At 33.3% G+C, this 16,875-nt stretch overlaps 1 protein-coding gene across 1 annotated transcript in view; it reads right to left on the bottom strand.

Annotated features, from left to right (window-relative positions):
* Positions 1 to 1,249: 1,249 nt before the first annotated feature.
* Positions 1,250 to 16,875, bottom strand: part of LOC128984124 (nose resistant to fluoxetine protein 6-like) — a 67,182-nt gene continuing 51,556 nt past the window's right edge. The window contains exons 13-19 of the mRNA XM_054403410.1: positions 9,521 to 9,689; positions 7,780 to 7,970; positions 6,539 to 6,677; positions 5,256 to 5,445; positions 4,834 to 4,979; positions 3,611 to 3,716; positions 1,250 to 2,666 (exon numbers count right to left, since the gene is read on the bottom strand). Coding sequence (XP_054259385.1) covers positions 2,584 to 2,666; positions 3,611 to 3,716; positions 4,834 to 4,979; positions 5,256 to 5,445; positions 6,539 to 6,677; positions 7,780 to 7,970; positions 9,521 to 9,689 — 1,024 coding nt within the window. The 3' untranslated portion in view covers positions 1,250 to 2,583. The remainder of the gene's footprint in view (positions 2,667 to 3,610; positions 3,717 to 4,833; positions 4,980 to 5,255; positions 5,446 to 6,538; positions 6,678 to 7,779; positions 7,971 to 9,520; positions 9,690 to 16,875) is intronic.

The raw sequence follows: 16,875 nt of genomic DNA, 5'->3' as shown, positions 1-16,875 counted from the left end.
GCTTATAATCAACTCTGATATGAACAATATATATACCATTCGAAAGATCACATTCTGAACTTTCATTTTATTATATAAACAAACCCTGTAGCAGGTATATAACAATGTCACGACGATTAGAAATCAAATGAATTTTTGGCGCGGCAGCTGACACTTGGGAACTGTCAAAACACGACTTGTTTGGCATTACACTGCTCGGGTATTTTTCGTCTTGGGATGTTGCGGGTGGTACCACTGGATAGCCATTGATTTGATCTTCGTTGTGGTATTGATATTTAGAACGAAATATTGATTGCACAACAGGTACGATTTTATGAAAACAGCTGTTTTTGAAATTTATAACAAATGGCCAACCAGCGTAATACGCTAGTACGGAAAATATGAATTACATACAGTGTAAGTTATTATTACTAGTCATATAATATGTCTTTGAAGAGGAAGAAATGTAGCTTGTGATAGTGGCAGCCCTGCACTCAGGGTTATTTCCGGTTTCTCTCACTAAGACGACGATAGTACCTCACCACTGTCAAGGTCTCATACACAAAGTCCCTTGTATTCTCCATTGCATGTATTGTTTTGCCTGTGTGTTTTCGCTCTCGTGTTATCAACGATTTATTACTAAATTCGTTATTATTCCGTATTGTTAGAGAAATGTGAGTGTGTATATAACAGTAATCTCATGCATTGTATCATGCATGAATATTTACTGAATAGTGTGAAATTGTGTTTATAAAAGGTTGTATTTTTTGCGGTTGTATTTTCGGTTTTCCATGTATTACATTATTATGCACCTAACACGTAAAAAAAGTTTTTATTCTTTTCACTTTACTGAAAAAAACTTTCTAAATCATTATTATATTACTATTTCTAAAATCTCCTATTCTTTTCGAACAAAAGGAATATGAGGTTGACTAAGTTTACTTCTACGGTTGAATTTTTACGAATTTTCAAAAAAAGGTCTGCATAATCACCAAAATGGACTGGCCATTCCACACTTCTAACATTGGCCACTGCTAGGGTTAACAACCAGACAAGGGGTGGAAAACATTATCAGGCATGCTTGTAAAGCTTAGCTTTACTTTGTAACTTGCTCTTTCCTGTTGTGTCTCGCAAATTATAATGCTTTCTCATTCACTATTCAAATCATGATGTGATGGAACAATTAACAAGGTGTAGAAAATTGGAGTTATGTCTTTAGAGTTTAGATATTAGAGGTTGTGTTTAGTATCTCAAAAATTTCTCAGGTAAGAACTTTTTCTCATAGAAATATTTATTTACAAATATCTAATAAACAAATCTATTTATATGTACATTTGCAACAGCAGGGATTAGTCTTCTTAATCATATTGTAATAGGAAGTACAATGCAATTTAAATAATTATCAGCTGTTTCAGCTTGATCCATTTATAAACTTACTATAAACTATTAGATTAGGCAGTTATCTGTCAGTTAAGCTGGGTTTTCCTAGGCGAGGAAGCAGAGAGCGGATAGAGGAACGCGGAGAGCGGAAAAGAGATTAACATGGTGTTCCGCTCCGCTTCTAGGAAAACAGTAACATTAAACTACCTAAGACAAGTGGAGTCCGCTCTCCGCTCACCATTTCCGCGCCTAGGAAAACCCAGCTTTAGGAATAACTTGATTAAGAATTCCTTACCTCTTATTGTTTCTAATCAATTATTATCTCTAAAATTTAAGTGTTCAATCATTTGGGTTTAATTTGTGTTGTCATTAGTTAACACTTTTGAGATTCTTCTATTTGTACCTGATTCAACAATGGATATTATTAAGTAAATTATCTATCTGGCATTCTTATATGTGTGTTTAAAAATGTGGTATAGCCAAATGGTTACTTAAAAAAAAATGTGGTATAGCCAAATGGTTACTTAAAATTAGTATTATTGTGCATAGTATTAAATATTTATATAATATAAATCCTTACTCCTCAGTCCTTATAAATATAATATGTGTGCATTAAAACCTCAGTTTTAAAAACTAACAGACTATAGAAAATACATTTGAGTAAGTAGTTAAGTACACATCATCAAACATTTAATTTGCTAACTAAAATCATCATAAAAAAATAACATAAACACTAAAACTTCACTCTAACTTATTATAAAATGAAAAGAAAAAAGTAAAAACATCATTCTATTGCGGCTGAGGTGATCTTACAACACTTAGCTTTTAATTAATTAATTAATTATTTAAATATTACCTCAATCAAATAAAATTATCAATGAACTCAAAAATTATTCAACCGTTGTTGAGGTATGTAAGAATTAGTGATCTTAAAGATTTTTCAATGTTACAATAACAATACAAGTTACAATACCAGTTACAATAAGAGTATTTTGGCTTGCTTGTAAACTTTAGAGAATATGCACACTGAGCCCCTAACTCCATGGACATTAATCTGATTACCATATACTTGTCAATGTATCAGGTATTCAGGTGTAGGTTTAGTCTACTTATAAATAACATGTAGCCTATGTGATGTCTGCAAATACTAGTTTCACATTGGTCATGTGTGCACATATATCCAAGACTAGTATATTGGGCTGATTAATTTTCTTAAGCAATTTGTCACGAAGACGATTTATATTTGAAGACAGGAAGGGTCGGTGCGTTGTTTGATGTGTCTTCACTGTTCTTTGGCTTTTTATTTCCTGAAATAAAACATAAAACTTTTTAATATCAAGATTTATGACATTCTGCATGACTTATCTATCACAAAAGCTTTACTTTGAAACTTTGCCATGAAAATGTTATGGAGCTTCTGAATATATCACCAATGGTCTGTGGATTTAATGGTCAACAACACACTGAGCAGTGTGTCAGGTAACAAAATTTTAAAACCATCTAACGTGCTGATTTATGAGGTTTTACAATTTTCAAAGCCATTACATCTTCTAGAATGCAGTAGGGCCTACTAATAATGGTTTTCACAAACATATAACATGAGATACTAAAGCTGTTTCAAGGGTGAGTGTCAGGTGTTGGTATCAGGAATTGCCGTGGACACACACACACAAGAAAATACAGTATTGCTTCTCTTTATTCTAGAGTTGTTGTTTTTTGGAAAACACATATTCAAGTTAAATTTAGGTGCCCGTTTTAAAATTCAAATACAGTATATACCGTACTATCCATCACACAAATTGCAATGTATCCGCCTGTCTTTCCAGCACATGGTTTAAAATATTACAACAGGTAGTATGCTAGTAAAGAAATACTTTACTAAAGCAACCTCATTAAAAGAGTTTTCTAGTTTTTTTTCTTTTTTTCTTTTCAGAAAGGATTAGTAGAGGGCATGCAATCTTTAGATGCAAGGAGACTAGCTTGCCATGCAGATGCACACTTATTCTACAAACTGATTTGCTAAAATAATGTAATCCAAGTTGAGTGTTAATCAAATTTTTAGTTAACTGAAAACTAAGTTATAACATAACCAATAACCATTGATTCCAGTGCCTAAACTGATAACCTGGTGTTTTATAAAACACGATGCGTGGTCCTTCTTTGGTGTTGGCTAGGGGCATATTTTTGTCTCAAATATTTAGAAGAAATGAATATTTATAAAAAAGAAAGGAAAAGTGAGGATAAAATTTACCTTCAAAAAAGTAAGAGGTGATATTAGCTACAGGAGCTTCCACAATGAGGTATAGAGCTGCAGCCGACAGGAAACTGATCACTGTGTCTGCTGCGAAGAGGAAATACTGCAACACAGGTTACATTGTAAGTGTTAACCAAACTAATGATATTGACGATATTGTCATATGAACGTCCAGATCTAATTTTTGATTAACAACTCCTAAGCCATTTAAATTTTTTTTTTTTTTATGCTTGGACCCACAATTTCAAAGTTTCTTTACAACATTAACCCTTCGCTTCCATGTTGTAAATAAATAGAGAAATATGTAGGCTAACAGAAAAATAGGTTATCAGAAGAACGTTTTTTTACCAATTTCTGAAAATAGTTACTGGTTTTCAAATATGATTAATTTTGGAAATGTTTAAGTATGTTGATATTGACTAAAGCTTGTTGTCAACATATAATAAATTATATTGATCATATGTAGTGGAGTAGTGGAGTGGAAACGCATGGGAACTGCGCTTTATCCAAAGAACAACTTGTTCGATGAACAAAGGTGACATGATGAATATTGATAGACAACCCTTATTTTTTATACCACAATGGTTAGCATTCCCGCATTAAAGACTTTACGACTAAACTAAACCACTGATCATATGTAAATGGGAATGAAAACAACCACTATTAGCGAATTTCCCACGTAAGGAATAAGCTATGGCCGTAGGTCCTATGGTAAGACCTAGACCCAGAACCGGTTTACTTCGTTCTTTTTCAAGTCCCCAGAGGCCAAAAAACCACATCCATTCAAATTCACATATAAATGTATTTACATGGTAACATAAGGTGTCCACTGATCATTTCAAACAAGCAAATCTCTAATTGCATAGGCCCTAGTTGGATTTTCACTAAAACACTTCCTTAAAATTGTCAGATTTATTCCATATTAAAATAGCATCAAATTTTATGAGTACTTAGATTTGCATTTTAAGTAGCAAGTATTCTCCCTAATAATGTTTTTTTTTTTTGTTTTTAAACTGAAGTTAAATAAAGGTTTACTTCTCTTTGTATTTTATTGAATTCTTTTTGACACACGGTAACATGTACCCATCTCCCCTCATGGTTGTGAGGGGGGGAGGAATCGCTAGGGTGGTTTAGGAGATGGGAAAAGATAATTTAATTCTCTTTGATGTAATTATATCAACACTCATGTCATATCTTCATGTAAACTGTCTAACACTTACTATCACGTAGGTGGAATGCAGAGACGTGGTAGTCCTCATGCTGTTAGTTTGTGAGTTCTGAATGAACACATGAGTGAGGTAGGCACAGTATGTCAGTCTAGCCATGGGAATCCAACCTCTCCAAGACAGGAACTTGTCTACAAATCCTACACAAAAAATCAGCTAAGTTTGTCAATTTTTCACACATTTGATTTAAAGTTGTCAACTTAATTATATTACGAGTATTTTTAATAGCATGCACCTTATGGAAATGAAATAGCAACTGTGATTGGTTTTTATTTTATTGCTTAAACCATTTAGTGTTTTTGGAAAACCATTCATATTAGGATTTCTCTTTATTGTAACCCATACAGCCATTTCCTGGAGTTTGGCTGTTTACTTACGAGACATCCAATTTATTTTTATAATGTTTTTGTGTTCACCTCCATATCCTAGAGTACACACTAGGATGATCCATGAGAAGCCCAGAGCCAGCAGATGTCTGTGGAGTATGTGGTAAACAGTGTCTACAATGGGGTTGTACACGTACGAGGGAGCCAGGAAGTAGTTGACAAAGAAGATGCTGAATAATATAAAAAAGACTGAGACAACCCAACCAACCCAGAGCTTCCACTGGAACAAAGTAGTAGAAGAATTTAGTATTCATTTTCTTTTTCATTTTTTTTTCATTTTCTTAGTTTACATGTTGCATTTGTTGTTAAAGTGTGTGTTTCTAAAGTTATGTGCTTAATCTGTACTAATAATTATTAGTGAGTAAACTGGTGAATTTCATAACCATTATTTTCCTTGAGACCGTTGCATTTAACCACAACGGGTTCTGTTGCTAGGATTATTACATCATATTTGGCATTTTATGTTTTCCCGTGACGCGGGTTCTAGGACTTAGTCCTCTCAAACCTTTCATTTCCTCTGGGCTCTAAAAGCTTTCTGAGGGTGAAACTTTGTGTCTCTGTAATATTTAAGTAGTGTACGCAACTCGCGTAAATAGTGTTAACGACACTCGTAGAAGTTTTTAAGGCACTCGCCAAGGCTCGTACCTTAAATTTTCTACTTGTGTCGTTAACACTATCTGTATGCAATCTGCGTAAACTACTATAACACATTTTTCATATGGGGGAAAAATTTGTATAATTATTTGCAAATCTACACAAATTAGGCTATCCAATAACCATTTATTAACAAAATCGGCCCAGTAGAAGTCTAGATTTATTTGTACTAATTTTTAACAAAAATATCTTTAACTCAGTATTTTGTCACCACAATAAATTCTTAGGATGATTAGCTTTTATTGAAAATAACTTTTAAATGTTTAGAAAATTTACCAAAGTGGAAGGTGATATTCTGAAAGAGAATCAAATTTCCTACAAATTAATGTGTACTATGCATTTCTTGAAAATTCCCAATAAAGGCAGCTAAAAGTTGCCTCCAAATAAAAAATGTGAAAACCAACGGGGGTTCAATGTATTTCTTATGGAAAACATGTTTTTTATAATCTTTCACCTTAACATAACAAAAACAAACTTTCATAATTACTTGCAAATCATCTACAAAAAATTAAGCTTTCCAACGACCCATTAGTTAATAAAATCAGTCCAGTAGAGTAGAACTGTAGATTTAGCTGATTTTTAAAACTGAATTATTATATAAGTAAATGATTATTATTGTGTTGTTAAAGAGTATATAGAGTAATGTAGTGTTTACTAACTGTAGGTAGCTTGATGATGATCTTTCCTTTTTTGATGAGGAACAAAAGGTAGCCAAGTGCCAATCCCAGCAAAAATGAGAAAGCTCGGAGATGGGTGATAATGTAGTCTTTGGTGTTGTTTACCTCCGTCCTGCGATCACTATAACAGTACAATCCACAAAGATATCAAATATTTTACTCTAGTTAGACAATATCACTGAATTCATATCCACAAATTCACAGTTTAAAATATATTATACATTGATTTTAAAAACCAGACAAACACATAGCTAAGCATAGTAGTAAACACATACAGTTGTAACAGAGAAGTTACAAGGTTATTTAAATTGGGTTTAGTTGTTCTGCCGTGCTTCGCAACGGGACAAGAATACTTAAGAGATTAATGTAGGTCTCGAAATCTATTGTAAAAGACAGTTACACACACTTACAATGCTAATTATACAGGCAAATCTCAATTGTACTTAAGTTATTGATTTTTTAAATGAAAATCTCTTCTGTTTTTGTATCAAACTGTGTGGCAGAATCAAAAGAATGAAAAAGTAAACAAACTATAAATTAAAACAAATCGATCTTTTTTTTCACTTACCATCTTTTCTAAGACGATAAATATACAGAAAAGATGGTAAGTGAAAAAATCTTGTGAGTAACAGTATAAGCGTAAATATATGTTTTAAGTGTTATAAGATGTTCCTTTTATTTACTTCCCGTAAATTTAATAACACGTACAATGCTGATCAAGAAGTTATTTAAAACAAATGTAACAGCTGATGCATATTCAATATTATTTTACTTTCATATGTTTTGTTAGTAAACAAATCTAACTAAAACTCTCTCAAAATCCCTCACATGGGTACCTTTAAGACAGTCCTAGGGCTATGAAAATGGCCATGAAATTCTACATGTATGTACCAAGTTTTGTGGCCACCGGTCCAGCGGTGTCTGAGTTTATCACTGCTAAACAAATATACAATCAGGGCTTTTTGTTTAACATTTGTTTGGTTCTTGTAAGTACCTACATCATAAAAAAAAATTAACTTTTACTCGAGAATCATTGCTAACATGAAATTCTACCATGTTTAGTGTCTATTTATGTGGTGTTGTTAGCCAACAACAGATTTGAATCGAGTCAGTTGTGCTATTTCCATCTTCTTACAGAGAACCATCTTCTTAGCAGAGAAATGCGTAAGGAGCATCAAGATGACAGCAAGTTTTAACTATTGGCCTTATAAGGGAATGCTCACAGTGTGACAGCTCCTCCAGCCTTGAGCTCCTCCGTGTAAGCGTTGATGAGAGCAGCAACTGTAGTGAGGGTAGCTAGCACTGCAGTGATGGTGAGGCCTACTCGAGGACGGCGCCACAGTGGGAGCAACACCAGCGGAGACAACACGTACAGCTGGAAGTCTGCACACAGGTACCACGCCTGAGGAACACACTGCAAAACAACACTCTGATATACAAGGTATATAAGTGTTTGTGGTTTAGAAGAATTGTTCAGCCTAAGTTGGAGGAGGACCAACTCAATTACGTGATGAGTTCCGGAAAGTGTGCCATTTTGAGGGAAGCTCTTGAAGAGACCGAGAAAGCTACTAAATGATAACAAAACAACATTCTCCAGAGTCATGTGCATTTATGTTCTTGCAAGTGAACCTAAGAAAAAGCTCAACAACTCAATGTTTGGCTCTCTAGAACGCAAGGCACACATACATCATACTGCTGTCTGAAGTATACTCCAAAGCAGTGCTTAATAACTGGTTACTGGACAGAACCTACAGGTCGAGCTGCAATTTTTAAATGCAATCCTGACCTGAGCTAAGCATAATGCAAACATTGAGTATTTTTGAGCTGAACATCTTCAGAAAAGCATTGCAGCTAGTGGCTAGTTTTTCCTGCCAAATCGATTGGGTAGAGTGGGATAGAAAGTCACTGAGTCACCTAAGCCAGTACCATCAGAAACCATTTAAATAGGTTGACGAGTTGGAACAAAACCATTTGAAATTTACGAGTTTAGTTAACATCGTCAGAATGAGATTTAAAATACCAAACCAGCTAAAACAGAATAGCTAAGAAACTAAAATCCCATCTGGTCCTGAAGAAATTATGAAAAACTGTTACAGGGCCAGAATGCAACATGAGTGATGAAGAAAGGGGAAGTTTTTTAGTGGGTTGCCAGAAAGGAACAAGACCAAGAGGGAAAATAGCCCACTCCAACACCACATGGTCACTGGTAAACCCCAACATACCCTTTAGGGATCTTCCTTCACTGGCAAATTCTACAAACCCTTGTATTGAGCAGTTTTTTGTCATCCTCCAAAAAGAGAAAAAAAGTTTTATTGTGGTAAAATTCACAAAAAACAACAAAACACCACAACTACCTGTGGTTGTAGGATTTTAGTTTAAAGCTCTTCATGTCGACTAGCCGTAAACAAACAAGAACAAGGCATTATTGAAACAGTAACACACAATAGACAACTGCACAACCCAAAACAAATGACACATGTGTCATAACGTTTAGCTTCATTATGCACAATACACTGCCTTTTGAGCGCAGTGAACGTAACAGGATGGCCTGAAAACGACTGCATTGAACTGCATAGTTTTGAGTAGGCTCTGCAGTGTTCTGTAAAGCTTGGAAACACTAAAATCCTTTTTAAATGTAACTCTAAAGCTAACAGTTGGTAGAACTTTCAGGAGTTCCATATCAAATTGAACAAGTTTATGAATTAACAAACAATTGAAATTACTTTTGAATTGCAATGAAAAGTTGCTTCTACCAAAATCCAAGAGACCCTTAAACATGGCACAATTTGCTCTGAACAAGCCACTTCATAAGTCTGTTTTTTTAAAGGTAGTTCTTTCAATAGTATTAACAAGTAATAAGAGTATACTCATTAAGTTAAAACTAATGAATGGAAACAAATCTGTCATACCCTAAACATCCTAAATCCCTGAACTATGACTATCCAAACAACACAATTAACTTACCATAGACACTGGATTGACATAGTTAGCTATGTAAAGCAGAGTAGACCACCAGTTGGTCTGGCAGTTGTGTTGGTAGTCATAGAACATCCTACGCCAGAGAGGACCATCAGTGGCTCGCCTGAGTATGGTGGCTTGTAGTAACACCAGCGCAGCCAGTGTAGGGGTGAGTCTACAGCAGAACATGTATTCAGCATGAACGATAAACATGCTAAATCTATAGGCTGTGTGAAATTGTGACCTTTATTGTTATTTTGTATTTGGTTGGTTGAGGTATAAACCTTCAGTTTGTGTTTTTTTTTTATTAGTTATTCTTTCTCCTTAGAAACTTCTGTACAATCAAAGTTTTATTTACAATTGACTTCTGAAAACTAAAGTAGACATCCCAATAAATGAGACATCTTTAGCCAATTTTTGTTTCAAAAGAACATAGAGGCCTCTATAGAGCTAAAAGCATAAAATTATATTTTCTCCTTTGGTTTTAGCAAATTTCCCTATAAGAAAGTAGCTATTACCGTAGGTGGTGAAGTAAGACAATACAGTATTTAGGCCTGGGCCCGATTTACTTTTTCATTTTGATGCCCCCAGAGCTGAAAAACACCATTCGTTCAAATTGATATATATATATGTGTGTGTCCGTGAACGTGATAACTTGAGTAATTTTTGTCCGACTTTGATGAAATTTTGTTTAAAGGTGTAAGGCAGGATAAACTTGATTGAGTTTGTGAACCAGCTCGATCGGACGATGGGAACAGGGTTTTCCAGGGGGTTTTATGTGGTAAAAATTATTTTTTCTCATTTTTGACCCTCAAAACACAAAATTCCCTAATTTCTCTCTAGACCTTTTTAAAGAGCTTAAAAAAACAAGTAATTTAGTATATCTTTTTTTACAAGTAACTGAGAAAATTCAAAAAATTGTAAATTTAAAATTAGGTACCATGTTATTCTTATGGATAATATTGTAAAATGTTATAGTTTGCTTGTTTATAAATATATTTTGATCAAACTTGACCAATTTTTTTATTTTATATTAAGCTATTATTAATAGGTACATTACTAAATAACACACTTTATTAGTTTCCTTGTAGCAGCAAACGTAGGTACTCGTCAAACCTAATGTTATTTAGGTTGCAATAGGTAGATTGCAATTTCAGTTTGAGCGCATTCATTAATGTCAGTATATTCTATCAATGGCTCAATATTCAACCAAGTCCATTTTATTTCTAAAAATGATTACAGCTTTAACGTGGGAATGGATTACTCCATGGGAGATTACAAATAAAACTATATTTTAATACTTCTACATATTTAAAAACTTCCCCTAATGGAGGGGAAGGTTTTTTCTGACCTTTTAGTATTTAAAAACTGCAGAGAATAGGACAGTTCAGCTACTGTACAAACCCACTGAGAAGTGGTAGACTACTTGTAATAAGAGTCAATAAGAGTACTTGTACAGAGGAAGCTTGCTTATGGGATGACCTGAGCTCTAGTGTGTTGTGATGGGAATATACTTGTGACGAGCAAAGAAGAGCACATAAAAAATTAAAAATATTTAGTGGGTTAATGTATAAACTAGAGGACCCATGCTGCTCCGCAGTGTTAAAATAAATATTATATCCGAAAAATAATCAAATTTATGATTTTTGATTGAGTAATCCAGTATCTTGAGCTTAACTGATTCAAACGATCAATAGCTCAAATTAAAGCCTATAATTTACTGATTATTTTGAGTCTAAAACATATAAAAACCCTAAACAATACTGGAGAGATTGATTTTTAATCATAGAAAAACCTTATGAAAAATAATGTTTATGTAGATTGTTCACATTGCGTTTGCTTGAAACTCGTCCGATTTGAATAACAAAAAGCTTAAATGAAAGCCGGAATTTCACTGAAGGTTCTTAAACCAAAATATATAGGATTATGTAATTATAACTGGTTAAATACATCTTAAATTGAAGTAAAAATTCTAAATGAATCAAATTATGTTTTATGGTCGAGTAATACAGTAGGTAAATATATGCCGAAGCTTGATGTGAAATCCTTGAAAACCCAAATTTAACTCCCATAAGAAATACATAGGAAGCAAATTTTGTTTACATATAAGCCAAGAGGGATTATAGATAAATATATGCCGATGATTGATGGCAAATCTGTGCGTGCATACCTTAAATTTGAGACCTCAATCATGAAAATCGGTCGGGTAGAAGAGCCAAACGAACTCGGAAAAGAAAAACCAAATTTAACTCCCATAAGAAATACGTGGGGAGCAAATTTCGTTTACGTATAAGCCGAGTGGGATTATAGATAAATATATGCCGATGCTTGATGTGAAATCTGTGCCTGCATTCCTTCAATTCGAGACCTCAAACATCGGTCTCGGTAGAAATCGGTCAGGTAGAAGAGCCAAACGAACTCGGAAAAGGAAACCAAATTTAACTCCCATAAGAAATACATGGGGAGCAAATTTCGGTTACGTATAAGCCGAGTGGGATTATAGATAAATATATTACAATGCTTGATGGCAAATCTGTGCGTGCATACCTTCGATTTGAGACCTTAATCATAAAATTCGGTCGGGTAGAAGAGCCTACCGAATTCGGAAAAGAAAAACCAAATTTGTTTAATATATAAGATTACCTGTATATTTAAAACAATATAGTCTACATTTTAAATAATTTAATGTTCAGAAAGTTTTAAATTTACATATAAAGCAAAAGTTTGAAAATTGAAAGACAAAATTTGTTCTGTTTAGGACTCCCCTTAAGCTTAAAATACCCCCGCCGCAGCAAACCTGCAGACTAAGCGAATTTCCATTTGCCTGATTGGATTTACACTAAAATGTCTCCTTAAAAATATCACATTTATCCCTATTTAAATAGAATCAGTTTAACACATACTTAGGTTTGCTGCAACAGGGAGGGTAAAAGTGTTTTTTTATGTAAAATGTTAATTGTTAGTAAGAAATAAAAACATGTTCCAAATTTGGGCAAAATATGTTAATAAACAAGCAAACTACAACAGTTTACTTATTCTCCATAAGAATAATATGGGAATTTTAAATTTGCAATTTTTTGGAATTTTCTCCGTAACCATTAGGCGCATTATAACGCTTCGATATACTAAATTATTTGTTTTTTTAAGCTCTTCAAAATAGTTTAGAAAGAAATTGCAAAATTTGATGTTTTTTGGGTCAAAAATGGGAAAAACCCATTTTTACCCCATAAAACCCCCCATAAACCCCCGTTTCCATGGTCTGATCATGCTGGTTCGCGAACTCGTTCGAATAAACGTAGGTTTACACGTTTGTACCAAATTTAATCAAAATCGGATCATTTTTGCTCGAGTTATCGCGCTAACGGACACATATACAGGGTGTTTCACGGGAACCCTGACAAACTTCGGGAAATGGTTCCTGGGGTCAATACTAGAAAAAAATGTCCTGTAAGCATATGTCCTAAACTCAATCGTTTGCTATTTATACGTAAAAATGTGTTTTTTTAGGTTTTCAGTGTATCTGTTGAACATTTTAACCTCTAGATTAAAAAATCTTCAAGATATTTTAATTAAACTTGCATAGCTAGATAGAATATTAAATTACAAAGAGATTTCATTAATATTATGTGCACACATGTTGGGTATGACTGAGAAAAATGAGTTAAAAAATCAAATTTTCCCGAAAAAATGATAATCCAAAAATATTTTTTATTTTTGACAGCTCTTCATACTTAAACCATTTAGTCGTTTGGCTTGCAACTTTACCAAAAGTTGTAGAATTTAATGGAGAACAATAAAATATCAACTTGTGTATACCTTTTATGGGGATTATCTTTATCAAAATCAAAAATATTGTAAGGTAACACATATTAATTTAATTTGAAGGAATAAACAAAAATGTATATTTAGCTTATTTATAAACATACCTCACTAAAAATTCGTATATTGGTTTTCCTAGTTGAGAAGGTTCGTATAAAGGCCTAAAATCCTCCATCCTTTTCATTTTTTATGGTGTAAAACAAGCATACTCACTCACTTTTCTATGTTAACCTTATAGGGAAAAATAAAATATGACAACTTGCAAATTTCTGAACATATCTTATTAAAACTTGGCTTATGACTTATTTTGATTGAGGACTTTAGGATTAATGCCAAAAATTCCAGTTTTATATTCATTTTGCACAAAACTAGCACAATCCTATCCTTTACGGGAAATAATTAGTCTTTTCAACTATTAGTCCTAATGGACGTTTTGACCTTTTAAATTTAAAAATGTAAATGCTATTTTAAAAATAAGTTCTTCATAGTTAGTATAGGTTGACGTGAAAACATTTTATGGAAGAAAGTAAAATATTTTACAACTCAATCAATTTCAACAAATCTAGGAAGTGCACTAACTTGGACGCATTATTATAAACATTTAAAATCCTAACATTTACCAACTGAAGCTCATTGGGTTTCAGGAGGGATCGGATTATAAGGGTTCAGGTATTTGAAAAATCGATATTTGTTGTTATTATTTCGTAATTGATTACATTTTTTAGTGTGCAACTAAAAATAGCTTTGAATTAAATAGAATATTGGTAAACCTGTAAATGCAGTTAATAAATCATCTGTTTTGCTCGGTCAGATGCAATTTTTATTGTTGCATACTTTGTTTACATTGAATTTCCAGTCCATTGTTATTGGCAGTGAATATCATGTACACTAACAGTGAATATGCAGATATGGTATTTATTTATGGATTTTGTGATGGAAAGTCAAGATCATCCGTTCAAGAATACGCTAGAAGATTTCCCAATAGGCGTACGCCTAATAGGCAAGTATTTACAGATCTATTTAATCGACTAAGGGAGACAGGATGTGTTAGAAAAGTTGTCCCTGACGGTGTAGTTCAAACTCCTGTAGAGGTTGAAAATGACATCTTACACTCTGTTCAGCAAAGCCCAGGAACAAGCGTAAGAAAGCTTTCACGACAGCACCTGGTGTCTATTTCTAAAACCTGGAGAATTTTACATAATGAAGGATTATATCCTTATCACTTAAGAAAGGTTCAGGCGCTTCACGCTGGTGATACCCTAAGAAGGTCTCAGTTTTGTCGCTGGGTAGCAGGAAATCGTCACCAAATTAAGTTCATACTCTTTACTGATGAAGCTCAATTTACTCGGAATGGAATAAACAACTCAAAAAATGTCCACATATGGGCCGAAGACAATCCACATGCCACAGTGGAGACAAACTTTCAACAGAGGTTTTCGGTGAATGTTTGGTGCGGTCTTTTAAATGACAAACTTGTAGGACCTCACATCTTAGATGGTGCTCAAAACGGTGTAAGTTATCTACATTTCCTAAACAACACTTTGCCGGAACTGCTCGAAGATGTTCCCATCCAGTCAATGGCAAGGATGTTTTATCAACATGACGGTGCTCCCCCACACAGGAGTCGAGCTGTAGTTGAAACGCTGAGAAACCGTTTCGAGGAAAAACTTATTGCTCATCAAGGACCAGTGAATTGGCCCCCTAGGTCGCCCGACCTGACTCCGATGGATTACTTCCTATGGGGATACATGAAAACAGAAGTTTACAGAAGCAAGCCTCAAACAAGAGAAGAGCTGGTAGAGAAGATTCACACCGTAGCAGAAACAATAAAAAGTAATCCTATCATGATAAGAGCAGCTACATCATCTCTGGTTAAACGTGCTAGACTGTGTCTGTCTAAAAATAAAATGGAGGCCATTTTGAAAACCTCATCAGTTAAAAAAACTTTACTTCAAGCCTTCATAGTTTATATTGGCAAAAAAAGAATGATGTTTCCCTAGTTACTGTTTTTCTTCTTTAATTTGCAGTAATTTAAAGCTTATTAAAATTATTATGATACATTATTATATTAATATTAATTAAAAACATACCACAACATGTAAAACTTGGGTATACTAGGTTATAATTATTTAGTTCCAATTAAACTATGTCAAATAAAAAGTTTTAATTAAATATGTACTTAGAAATATGAGAGCTATTTTATTTTATTTTTCCTCGTAATGTTAACATAGAAAAGTGAGTGAGTATGCTTGTTTTACACCATAAAAAATGAAAAGGATGGAGGATTTTAGGCCTTTATACGAACCTTCTCAACTAGGAAAACCAATATACGAATTTTTAGTGAGGTATGTTTATAAATAAGCTAAATATACATTTTTGTTTATTCCTTCAAATTAAATTAATATGTGTTACCTTACAATATTTTTGATTAAATGAATATAAAACTGGAATTTTTGGCATTAATCCTAAAGTCCTCAATCAAAATAAGTCATAAGCCAAGTTTTAATAAGATATGTTCAGAAATTTGCAAGTTGTCATATTTTATTTTTCCCTATAAGGTTAACATAGAAAAGTGAGTGAGTATGCTTGTTTTACACCATAAAAAATGAAAAGGATGGAGGATTTTAGGCCTTTATACGAACCTTCTCAACTAGGAAAACCAATATACGAATTTTTAGTGAGGTATGTTTATAAATAAGCTAAATATACATTTTTGTTTATTCCTTCAAATTAAATTAATATGTGTTACCTTACAATATTTTTGATTTTGATAAAGATAATCCCCATAAAAGGTATACACAAGTTGATATTTTATTGTTCTCCATTAAATTCTACAACTTTTGGTAAAGTTGCAAGCCAAACGACTAAATGGTTTAAGTATGAAGAGCTGTCAAAAATAAAAAATATTTTTGGATTATCATTTTTTCGGGAAAATTTGATTTTTTAACTCATTTTTCTCAGTCATACCCAACATGTGTGCACATAATATTAATGAAATCTCTTTGTAATTTAATATTCTATCTAGCTATGCAAGTTTAATTAAAATATCTTGAAGATTTTTTAATCTAGAGGTTAAAATGTTCAACAGATACACTGAAAACCTAAAAAAACACATTTTTACGTATAAATAGCAAACGATTGAGTTTAGGACATATGCTTACAGGACATTTTTTACCAGTTTTGACCCCAGGAATCATTTCCTGAAGTTTGTCAGGGTTCCTGTGAAACACCCTATATATATATGAAACATATATATATGAATTTGAACGGATGGTGTTTTTGGCCTCTAGGGACCTCAAAACGAAAAAAAAAATCGGTCCCGGGTCCAGGTCTTACCATGAGTACTACGGTAATAGCTTATTCCCTATATGGGAAATTCGCTAAAAAACTAGGAAAGAAGCTATTTACTTTTACATGGATGTATTGCATAGGCCTACCTGTTTATAACTTTGTCATGGTATTCAAATATTTTAGAGACATTAATAATAATGTTATCCTCATGATGCTTATAATAATTTTGATCATATTAAATATTTCAATCA

The sequence above is a fragment of the Macrosteles quadrilineatus genome, unplaced genomic scaffold (genome assembly GCF_028750875.1).
Source record: "Macrosteles quadrilineatus isolate MER2022 unplaced genomic scaffold, UCM_ALF_1.0 Scaffold_2__2_contigs__length_208266976, whole genome shotgun sequence".
NCBI classification, from domain to species: domain Eukaryota; kingdom Metazoa; phylum Arthropoda; class Insecta; order Hemiptera; family Cicadellidae; genus Macrosteles; species Macrosteles quadrilineatus.
This window is presented reverse-complemented; position numbering and strand designations above follow the sequence as displayed.